Source organism: Eubalaena glacialis, chromosome 4 (genome assembly GCF_028564815.1).
Source record: "Eubalaena glacialis isolate mEubGla1 chromosome 4, mEubGla1.1.hap2.+ XY, whole genome shotgun sequence".
NCBI lineage: Eukaryota > Metazoa > Chordata > Mammalia > Artiodactyla > Balaenidae > Eubalaena > Eubalaena glacialis.
The window spans coordinates 145,973,065-145,985,428 of NC_083719.1; the positions used below are offsets into that span (position 1 = coordinate 145,973,065).

General features: G+C 35.4%; 1 protein-coding gene across 1 annotated transcript; it reads right to left on the reverse strand.

Annotated features, from left to right (window-relative positions):
• Window positions 1-5,969: 5,969 nt before the first annotated feature.
• On the reverse strand, window positions 5,970-7,027 carry LOC133090597 (cytochrome c oxidase subunit 5A, mitochondrial-like). The gene is made up of 3 exons (XM_061188994.1): window positions 6,937-7,027; window positions 6,616-6,714; window positions 5,970-6,474 (listed from the first exon to the last, which is right to left on the reverse strand). Exons 1-3 carry the CDS (start codon window positions 7,025-7,027, stop codon window positions 6,122-6,124), a joined length of 543 nt encoding a protein of 180 aa, XP_061044977.1. The 3' UTR covers window positions 5,970-6,121.
• Window positions 7,028-12,364: the final 5,337 nt, after the last annotated feature.

Consider the following 12,364-nt stretch of genomic DNA (forward strand, 5'->3'; position numbering starts at 1 on the left):
AAAATATAAATATAGCCCTCGTATTATTAATTAAAAAGTATAGGTAACATCCATATTTTTCATAGTAAATATTTCTGAAAACAACAAAAAAAAATATTATCTTAAAGAAGTTGTAAGGCAGCTTTTAAATTTTGATTCCATCCGTGGGTATTAATTTTTCTTTGGGTGATCATAATTGTACAGTGCAAATATATTGCACTGTACAAATATACTACTGTTCACAGTTTTCAGAATTATTTAAATTTCTGTATTTACCATAATAACCACTCAACATGAAAAAAAGCAATGTGTAGGATATGCAACATGCTCTCAGATTCGTAAAAAGTATATATAAACAGAAACACCCTAAATTTCTATCAAGTGTTTCCTGTAGATAATAGGATTAGAAGGGCAAGGAATGAAACAGTGTAACTTATTTTGTGTAATTTTTTTTTTGTAGTGAGACTTACGGAAACGTTTACATTTTTGTTTTTATGGAAGTTTTTACTTTGTTTTTATATTTTTTAAATTAAATAAAAAATCTAAAAAGTGGATAATTCATTTTTCACCATTCGTTATATTGTTAGCTTTGTGTCGCTACAATACGTTTCTTCATTTTGCTGCTCAGTCTTAAATTAATTGTATTTCCAAGGCTATCAGAAATTCAAGCAGGTGCCATTCGTGTTCCAGCCTATTCAGAGAGTCCAAATAGTGGAAGGATTTTTGCAGTTTCCATTTGTGTATACCATGTAAAAATAAGGTAGTAACTCCATAGCATTTATAGTGCTGACTAGGTTTGGAAGGGCTGGAAACCACTAAAATCACAATTTAGAGGATACTTTAACAAGCAGGACATCTCATTCAACAATTGAGTGTATTCTCTTAAAAGGAGGCTAAAAAAGCCCTTGATTTTCTGGAGAAACAAAGAGTTTATGACTGTTTAAAAATATTGTGAGTATATTATATTCATTTAACCATGAAGATATTTATATGTGTTAGTCACTAAGTGCACAAATACTCCTGGATTTAAAAAAAATAAAACAAAAGACAAAAACCCCAACACTTTAAGAGGCCAAGCCATGACAGGATTCATAGGAAAAACACTATACTCTTAGAGTGGAAATCCAGAACAGTAAACAGATCACAGGAACATTTAATTGCCTTTTCCCTGAGGCATCTGCTTATCTAAGTAAACTGGGCTTAGTTGCCCTGCTGGGAAGGGGAAGGGAAGTCAAAGTCAATGCCAGCCTCTCCCCCAGGCTGGGTGTCCAGTGGGAAACCAAACCCAAATTAAACCAGGACCACAAAATACTACACCTTCAGGCTGAGAGGAAGTAATCCTGAGCTCCGTTCCCAGGAATGAGCATGGAGGTGCAGGGAAAGTCTCCTTCTACCTAAGTAGGGCAAGGAAAAAACAGAGAAAGTAAAGAAACAAAACAGCTCTGTGTTGTGGTTGCAACTTGCAAGTCATTATAAGGTCTTTGTCTTTTTTTTTTTTTTTTTTTTTTTTGGCCACGCCATGTGGCTGGAGGGATCCTAGTTCCCAGCCCAGGGATAGAATCCGTGCCCCCTGCAATGGAAGCAATGAGTCCTAACCACTGGACCGCCAGGGAATTCCCAGGTCTTTGTCTTTTACTCTGAATGAGATGGGATCCTTCGAGGGTTCTGAGCAGGAAAGTGAGAGCATCTGAATTAAATTGCAAAGTACCTCAGACACTGCTGTGTGGGGGATAGACTTAGGGGAAAGGGAGTATGCAGAGGCCGGTTAATGTCCATTGCAGTAACTTATCAAGAGAGGAAGACTGGACTGAAATGACAGAGTGGAGGTGGTGAAAAAGAGGTCACATTCTGGACATCTTTCAGAGGGAGAGCAGTTAGGATATTCTGACTCTTTGAATATGGGGTGTGAGCAAAAGGAATATGTAACATCAAAATAGTTGAAAAGACACACACCCTACAATCCAGCAATCCCACTTGAAGGTATATATCTTAGAGATATTCTTACCTATATGATCCAAGGAGACATGTGTAAGAATGATTCAGCATTTAAAAGAAAAAAATTTTTATTTATTTGGCTGCACCGGGTCTTAGTTGTGGCACTCGGGATGTTCATTGCAGCATGCGGGATCTTTAGTTGTGGCATGTGGGATCTAGTTCCCTGACCAGGGATCGAACCCAGGCCCCCTGCATTGGGAGCATGGAGTCTTAGCCACTGGACCACCAGGGAAATCCCTCAGCATTGTTGATTATTGTTCACTTTGTTCTCATCACCAGGGGAATAGATAAACAGAATGTGATATCTTTAAATCATGTAAAACTAGATAACAATTAAAGTAAACTAGATCTATGTGTATTAACATGGCTGATCTCAAAGATAAAATTTAGTGAAAAAATAAAATGCATAAGAACAGTATAACACTCTTTACGTAAAAAATAATATTTGTAATTCAATATTGTGTACTGAGTACAAATATATTAAGTTTCAGGAAACAAACAAAAACTTGAATATGCTTGGAGTGATAGATTTTCAGGAATGAAGGAAAGGAAGAAACTAGAGATGGTTATATGGACATTTGTTATATTGGTTGTATTTCCCTGTATTTTCCAAAACTTTCCTAAAATTATTCAAAGACTTATGGCAAAAAAGCTGTTTAAATATAAAATTTTAACCAACAAAATTGCACGTCACTTGATGAACATGGATATTATTTTATACAAAATTAGTTCCCATGCCTGTAGATACTCAGATTCTGTTTAACAATTTTGGCAAAAATTTATTAAGAACCTACCATGGCAAAGCAATATTCTAGACATTGAAGGGCTACTCATAGAACACTATCCTAACCCCAAGAAACAATCAGGTGATGTTTCCTGTTTTTGATAAAATAGAGATATTTTCTCAAATGACTTAAGTAAGAGAGTAGCCAAAGTAAGTGAGGTTATGCATTTATTCTGATTAGGAGAAATTCTTGTTGTCGAGTATGTGGGGAGGGGAAGTGCATATGACATCAGGTTAGAAATGTATTTAGTTGTTAGAAGAACAAAAACAGAGAGGTTGCTGATTCCACAGAAATAACAGAAAGAAAGCCAAGCATTTCAAGTGAGTAAATGCAGAAACTAAAACTAAGTAGCAAAACTTACAACTGAATCTCAAACCTAGCTAGCCTAGCAAAAAAAAAGGGAGTATTCTGCAATTTTTTTTTTCCAACAGCAAATCTGAGTTGCAGCATCTGAAATTTCTATGTCATTCCTAAACCTTAAAATTACCTGTGTTAAGCCTATCACAATTAAATAAAACATGAAAAGTTAAATAACATTTGTTTGGCTACATTATGTATGAAAACACTTTGAAAGCTCTTGTATGCTACACAAATCGAAAATACTCAATTTTAGATCTGCAGATATAGGAATAAATAAATGCAGACATAGGAATCTAAGAATAATAATGAAAGCTATCTTTTAATGCACACTTACACAGGGCCATGCATAATAGAAATTAAACTATTGAACTACTTCAATGCATTGTATTATTAAATTCTTATCTCAGCCCTAAGAGGTTGTGGGTACTACTATTAACCCCATATTACAGATAAGTAACATGATACTTAGAATAAATGAGTAGCTTAGCTAATAAGTGGTTCTCTAAGATTCTGTAATCCAGCTACTGGAACTTCTACAACTATAGAATATTTATGATCCTTCCTATGGATGGCAGTATAAACCTGGTGGTTGATTTTTATTCTGTAATCAGCGTGATCTGGGTTCATATTCTGACTCAAGGAGTTATGAGCTAGGTTACTTCGAATAAGTTAAATTCTCTAAGTCTCATATTTCTCTTTTATAAAATTATGGTTACACTAACTACATTAGAAATGTTGTAAAAAGATTGTGAGAATTAGAGAAGTAATGCATAGGCTTTAAAACAGTCCCTAGTATCTATTGAACATTTGTTCATTTTCTATTATATATTTTTAAAAATTATCATCATCAGGTAAATATAAAGAGATGGTCATAATAGCATTTTTTTTCATGTGTTTAATCATTTATGATATTCTACTGACCACTCCACCGTATTAGAATGTGACAACTGATCGTTTAATTTTTATATAATTAGATGTCACTTTTTCCTTTTCTCCTTTACCTCATTCTTCTTACCCAACCTCATATTAAAACCTCACAATTATTGGAGAAAGATACTTTGCAAATGTACTGGGGAGTTGTTACCCAATGGTCCATGTTTAATATATGATGAAGAAAAGAAAATATAATTTTAAGATCTCCTAGTCTAATATTTTATCGAGTTAAAAGTAAATCATGTTTTACTGATGCTCATCATTGTCACCGTATGCAGAAATTATTTTGTAAAGTGTTAACTTTTCTATTGGTGTCCTTTCTCATATTCATGTGATAAAACATTGATTTCCACACGTCCTCTTACAAATCCCTAAAACAATAAGCCAATTTACAACTTGAAAATCTCTCTCTTTCTCTCTCTCTCTCTTTCTTTATCTCTCTATCTCTTTCTCTGTCCATCTCTGTCATGCCTTAACCGGCCAAATAATAAGTATACATGTAATTAGTCTTCAATTTGCTTTTCTAAACCAATTTCTCTCTCTTAATTCCTTAAATGAACTCCATAAAACTAGACTGCATGTTATGTAGCTGTCTTCACAAGAAGGGGACAAGTTTGGAAGAATTGTAATCTACTCACTTTTACTCAAATATGTGGATAATTAGGGTAGTTTAAAATTACCATTGTCTCTTGTAAAATAATCTTGAATTAAAGACTAATCTATTCATAAATTCAAGCAAAAGTGTGCACTCCTATGATTTTAATTCACTTTGTACTAGAAACCTTATATTATATCAAGCAAGCTACATCATGATCTGATTATGAGAATCAAATCTTAATGTCCCTTGGGAGAGATGGTCTCATGAAAATAAGACATAGAAGAATGAAAATAACCAAACTAAAAGAGCATTGAATATATATTAATTTAATGGTTACCTGATCTCCCATTGATCCCTCAGTGCTCAATTCCTCATATTGTCTTCTGTGTAAATTAAGTTTCCTGAAAAACAAGCAACAAGAAAAAAAGATATTCTGTTTATTAAAAAAGTGATCACAATATTAAAAATTGCCATTAGGGAGAAAATATAGCATATAGCTAGAAATATGGACTCTGAGATCTCATAGACAGGGATTAAAATCCTTATGACTCATTTAATAGGTCTCTTGTCTCCCTATCTTAATAACTCAAGATTCAGCTCTAAGTACCTCCTTATCCAAGAATCCTTTCACACAGAACACTGCAGATCTCTCAGGAGTCCTAAGCACCTATTCTCAACTCATTTTTATGTTATAAAATATATTGATCTTTATAGGTATCATGTATTAAATTAAATTAAGTATATATATATATATAAAGTTTACATTTAGGCTTCCCAAGTAGACTATGAGCCCCTTGATGGCAAGTAGGACGATATCCCCCATGGTGCCTGGCATAGTGCCTTGCACAAACTTTGTGTTCAACAAATATCTGATTTCTAAATTGATAGAGAAAGCTGTTTAGGCTCAATATAGAAGATTAAAACCACTGACCTTGACCTTATATGTTTAAGAGAGGCAGAAGAAATGTAGATTTTGAATCAGAGCACCTTCAGTAATTGTTACTGTTGTTAAAATTGGTATCTAAATCATACCCCCAAATAAATAACTTTACAAAAAAGCAAAAATATAAAGGATGAGAAGATTTTGACTTAAGAGCTATATTAATCAATATAGAAAAAATTATTTGATCTGGATCAAAGAATCCTGACTCTATGTGTTCAATTCTAAGACCCATTCTATTTTAATCCCTGATTTAGGATTTATAAGTTATCTTTCCTTTCATCTCCAGGTGGAGAGGAAAAAAGTTGTGCAAGTGCTGTTTTCAGGTAAAGGAACACAAACTTTTTTTTTTTTTTTTTCAGTTCAAACTCATTTTCCTTTTATTAAAGTCCAAGTTACATTACATGGTTTGGTACTCAACAAAGGAAAACTTGTTCAAATAAGGTGATATGTTTTCATCAGTATTTCCAGGTGATTGTTTACAATCAAGTAGCATTATCAATAAATCCTTAGGAAGCCCATCCATGGGGTTTACACTTTGTCAAGGCCCAGTTCCTCTGGAGTGGAGATCCCCAGTTCATTTAAAGTTGGTCTAAGTTCCTGGATGACATAGGGGTAGATTTCCTTATGAGATCCTGCTTTGTCCTTAACAACCTCTAGGATGCGAACTGCACTAGCAAAATCATTTAAGCGTCTGCATGCCCGCAAAGCAGCATCAATGATTTTGGGTTCTGGAACCAGGTCATAGCCAACAAGGGTGTTCATCCCTTTACGCAATTCCCAAGCATCAATATCTGGCTTATTGAAGTATGTCACCCAGCGAGCATCAAACTCTTCATCTGTCTCATGTGACCCATGGGAGTAGCAGCGAATTGACTGGATAGCTACAGCAAACTTGAGGCCCCTCAGGTAACCCCTCCAGAGCTCTTTCACTTGACCTTGGATAGCCTCATCCAAGAATCTTAGTCCTTTCTGACTTTTAATTGCATAAAACCTCTTCATCTCATATTGATAACAAACCTCACCGGTGGCGGGGCCGGGGGCCGGAGTGGGGTGCAGGAGGCCTCGAGGGCTGGTCCAGGCGACTGCGGCTGCTGCTACCGAGCAGCGGCGGACAGCGGCGCCTAGCCAGGAACACAAACTTTTTAAAATCGACTAGCATTTCCAAATTATTTATTCCCTACCTACTTATACTGTTTGTACCAGATGTCCAGATTTTACATCTGAATAATAAAGAAAACCATGTGTTCTTTGAAAAGTTGAAATTTTACTTCAGCAGTAGGAAATTGAGACCATTAATAACTACTTCAAACCTATCTGCACATTTCAAATAAATTCACACTCACAGCTAGAATATTCTGTTTTCCTCCTGTCACAGAGATCTGCATATGCTGCTACTTCAGCCTTGATACTTCTTGCCCACTCCACATCACTCATGTCCTTTTGCCTAAATAACATTTATTTTTCAACTCCCTTTTCAAATGTCACTTCATCAGAAAAACCTCCCTTAGTTTCCTCTAAACTGAGATCATCTTCCTTTATAATAAACTCTCATAGATGACCACTTCTTTCATTTGAAACCGTTATCTAGCTGCTAAATACACAGATATTTGCCTCCTCTGTTAGAACAGAAGCTAAGGAGGTGATGATGAATCATAGATATTTTTATACACACAGTATCAGATAGATTAAGGTAGGTAGCTTTATTGAATAATAAATTGGAGTAATTTAAGATATACATTAACTTGTAAAGTACTGATGCTTCTTCATTTTAATGTGGCGTATGTTCCATGATGGTTTCCAATTATTTTGTTAACAGAGTCAATATTGATCAATATTTTAAATTTGTCTTCAGCAATGATTTCTTAAATACATTTAGTCTCTTCACTTATTTACCTTAGAGTATGTTATACTCTTCACAAGTCACTCATTATTGGTTGAATATATTTTTATTTCTTCCATCCAGTTCTCAAAACTATCTACATTTTTGCCCCAAGCTGGCAATAGGACCTTTGCTCCTACTTTTCTGTACACCCTGTTTTTATTGAGGCCAGTCTCTTTAGGAGTCCAGAGCTGGTGAACACTATCCCTGCTGCAGTCAGTCACTAAGGATGCTCAGCCTTCCTCTTCTCTGTTTAGCCAGGCTCTGCTCATCCTTAAACATTCAACTTCTGTCCCACCTTCTCCCTGACAACCCCAGACTCTGTTTATTCCTTTCTACTCCTGATGTCAATTGCACTTTTATGCTGTTTCATGCAATTTAGCACTTTCTTACATAGCATCTTGTATTGTTAGTGACTGTTTTACATGTTCAATCTTGGATTCCTCAACTAAAACACAAGTTTACAGAGTCAGGAATTGTGCAAAAACACTTCTGTATCCAAAGGCAGCTCTAAGCTCATCATTGTCAGGGTCCCAGTAGCCATCCAGGTGCCAATTGCTACTCAGTCATCAAGTTCCAGTTCCAGATGCCTTTGTGAAGCCTCCATCCTCCCTTAGTACCTGGCACACACCAGTATTATGGCCATTTCATTATTTTGCATTGTCATTTTTTTTCTTTTTTTCCCTCTGCCTCCTCAATAGGACAAGAGCTTAGTAAGTTCAGGAATCATGTCTTTTATCACTATTATTTCCTTAGGATTCAGCACAGTGTCTAATGGAGGATAGGGGTGCAATCGTATTTGCTAAATAAATTAATTAATGATATTGACCTCTTTTCATTTGGGCAGGCATCAGATCTTCTTACTTTATAAGAAGATTACAGAAATTTGGATAAACTCTTAAAAAATATATCTGCTTAGATCTTTAAAATGTATGTAAAATGATTTAAATTTTGTATTAACATTTTACTCTGTGCACAGAGGATAGCACAGTGGTTAAAGACAAGCTTTGCGATTAGATGCATTAGAGTTCTGATTTTGCATGACCTCGAGAAGGTTACCTAGCCTCTCTAACTCTCAGTAACCTCGTGAAAGGTAAAAATATGACTAATTACCTCACAGTGTTTTTGAGAGAATTAAGTAGTTTGATGCATGTAAAACTCCTGGCAAACTGACTGGCACAGAATGAGCTTTCAGTACATTTTAATCAATTATTACCTATTAAAGCAATTTAAGAAGGGAAAAGCCTAAATGTTGTTTCTTGTGCTTCACAGATGTGAAGGCAATCACATATTTCAGTTGAATATACATTTAAATATATAACATACAAGCACAAACAAAGACAAGTAGACTACCTTCCATTATCCATCTATAAAAACCAGACTACCTTGAGACACTATATCAGGGGCTGGCAAACTTTCTCTGTAAAAGGCCAAATAGTAAATATTTTTGGTTTGGAAAGCTCTATAATTTCTGTCGCAACCACTCAACCCTGTTGTAGCATGAAAGTAGCCACAGACAACAGGTAGACCAACGACATTGGCTTTGTCCCAATAAAACTTTATTTACAAAAACAATGGGTCAGATTTGCCTACCTAAGGGATATATGGATGTCTTACTATATAATTCTACCACAGGTAATAGTTTAACATTTGTATAACATTTCTGCAATGATGCCATAATTTTAATGGAACTAGAATGCTTAAAAGGTAACCTTTAAGAAATATTAATGCATATTTCAACTTTTTGCACACTTGAATACACATTTCTAACCTCAACTGTGAAATAGCTGTTTACCAAAGACAAGATTTATGTTCTTCAATGGCTGTGGTTAAGTCAAATTTATCATGACCTTTTACCCTGGCATAGTACTTTACAAATCATAGATGCTCAATTCGTATATGCATAAGTAAAGGCTAACAAAAGCCTCATATCTACCTAGGTATAATCCTGCTCATGTATCTTTAAAATCAATTGGAGACAGTATGAATTAGTGCAAGGATCTTGGGCTTTCAATGGAAACATGCCTATGTCCCTGTCCAGGTGTTCATCTTGCTGGCTGTGTGTCCCTGGGTGAGTTCTGTTATGGGACAGAAATAATATTTATTACATCTTCAATATTTAATAAAACAGTGGTTGTTAACCAGGAACAATTTTGTCCGCAGGGGACATTTGTAATTTCTGGAGATATTTGTGATTGTCACCACTTGGGAGGAGAGGGTTGCTACTGGCATCTAATGGGTAGAGGCCAAGGATGGTGCTCAACATCCTACGACGCACGGGACAGCCCTGCCTTTCCCCCAAAGAATTATAGAGCCCAAAATGTCAATAGCGCCAAGTTTGAGAAACCTCAATCTAAAGATTTCTGTGAAAATTAATTCACGCCGTGCTGTAAAGGTTTAGCAGAATGCCTGGCTCAGTAAGTCTTAACTGTTAATAATGAAACCAAATTCTAGTGACTGGTAGAAAGTAAACACTTATGCAAATTTTAAATAAACACAAACACGTATAAAAATAAATGAACTATCCATTTTGGAGGGCTAGAAGCATGTTGATGCATTTATTTAGATTAAATAATAAAGTTGATACCTATTTACGTATGAACTGACATCTGGGTTCCACATGCTCTTTGTGAGCCTTGAAAGGTTTTGAATGATACTTGCTGTTCTGTCATTCTCATGACAAATGTTTTATCCTGATGTTAATATCTGACTTGCTTTAAATTCATGTGGGAAATTTGAAAGTTCTATTTCCTGTCTTAAAAATCAGTGACAACTTAATCAATGCTGTTAAAAACAAGCCCCAGTTCTTATTCAAGCCCCAGTAGAAAAGTAAACAAGCTGGAGAATTAAACGTGACAGAATCTTCACATCAAGGACAGAGAACATACTTCCAGCTAGTTCTTCTATATTTGTAGCCTGAAAAATTCCATCTGCTTGGTTCTTTCCTCAGGAGATTGAAGCACCTTGAAGGGAATAAGAGAACTTCATCATTGCCATCATGTTTCATATCATTAGGTTTAAATTACGTAAATAACAGAATACTAAACTGTGACATATCTTGAGGTTACACTAATCTTAACTTGGGATCTCCAGCAGAATTTTCAGACCCTTCTTCCCCACCAATAGACCTACTGCTGCCACCTACCCCCCCCCCACCCTCCCTTCTAGGGGTAACTGAAGGAGGAGGCAGCCAAGAGGAAAAACAAAAATATCTCTGAGATGGTACTTACCAAACAACGACAAAGCATTCACACACACCTTGAAGCTCATGTTCTTACTCAAATGTAAATTTGAGTCAGTGATGGTCTACTATAAGTCATTGAAGTGGCTGGAAATGTGCCAGTTTCCAGTTATATCCATAGATGCAAACTCCTGCTTATGGGTGTCAGTTGCTACTAAATGGATACATTGAGTTGGAGTGATGGTTGAGATCTAAGGGAAATTGGACTGTTCATGCCCCACCTAAAAGGGTTAGTGACTAGTCAATTCCAGTTTTCTTTGGCCATATAGATCCAGTCTTGTCAGATCTTTGCATTTTTTTCCAAGAGAGCCAGAAATCTGGGTTTTTAAGGTTAGCATAAACGTTATGAGACTTAAATACATATATAAACAATTAAAAAGCAGTGTAAAGCATTACAACCATGTCAGAGAACTGGCAGTTTCTACTGAAGTTAAACACACCCCTACCATATGACACAACAATTCTACTCCTAGATATTTACCCTAGAAAAATGAAAACATATATCTACAAAAAGATATTTTATATACAAATATTCACAGCAGCTTCTGTTTCACAATAGTCCCAAACTGGAAACAACCCTATCACTGCTCTTCAGGTCATTGTTCAAATGACACATTTCCTTACTTGCCTGACTGCTCTCCACTGAGTATGTTTTGTCTGCATTCAACTTAGAATGGATCTTGAATCAACTAAAAGATTTTCAACATTCTTTGACAACAAAGGGCACAGTGGATCTGATCTTTGTTTTATACTACTTTCTATGTTTCTATAAATGTATTTAAAGAGGATGCTAGGGATTTTGGTAGTTATATCTTTCCATTGATTTATATTTCTCTGGTGACTCATATTGAATACAGTTTCTGAAATGGTTCAAACACTTCTATATCTGCCTCTGATAGACTATGTCTGTTTTATTCTTCCCTTGTACAAAAACATTTTTTCTGCTTTGCTTTGTTTTTGGCATAATGCGGTTTATTTCAATCTTAATTGAATTTGGTTCATCCATTTCTGCAAGCTGTTTAACTATATGGAAACTTTCTGTTGTGGAGAGGTCATATCTTTAGGAACACCAGAGTTGTAATTATCTCCATCATAATAGACATATACTATGTGCCAAGTGCATTTATGTTAGTTATGCCATATAGTCCATGCAATGTGTAGATACCCTTTCCTCTATTATGGTTTTATAGATGAGGAAACTGAGATTCAGAATAATTAACTCACTTGCCTATAGCCACACAGCTAGTAAGTGGCAGAGCCAGGACGGTATTCTAAGACTGCCAATTTAAAAGTCCACACTCTTAACCATTATGATTTTGCTTATCTGAAATTTGAAAATAATTCTTATCAGTTCTATCCATTGGTAAAATGTACAGTAAGACTTGAGTCAAAGTACTAAACCAATTAAGAAAGTTACTCTTGTATGGCACACACCTTTTATCAATTTAGCTTAAGTAAGGTAACAAAACCAATTAAATTTATAAGAAGGAATGTCCCCCACCCCAATTTTTAAAAATCTTATTTAAGAAATGTAATTTGAGGTCTGCATAAACCTGTGTGGACTTTAGCATAACATTTATTTCTGTTAGAGTTTCCAACTTTGTTCTAGTCTACTCATATGGTTATCCTAAGATACCTTTCTTGCCTCCGC

Coding starts and splice junctions, on each gene's coding strand:
- LOC133090597 (XM_061188994.1), bottom strand. CDS start 7,027: ATGAGTGATGTGGAGTGGGCAAGAAGTATCAAGGCTGAAGTAGCAGCA. Junction 6,715..6,936: donor GAAAACAGAATATTCTAGCT/GTGAGTGTGAAT, acceptor GTTCCTGGCTAG/GCGCCGCTGTCCGCCGCTGC. Junction 6,475..6,615: donor GGCCCCCGGCCCCGCCACCG/GTGAGGTTTGTT, acceptor AGTTTGCTGTAG/CTATCCAGTCAATTCGCTGC.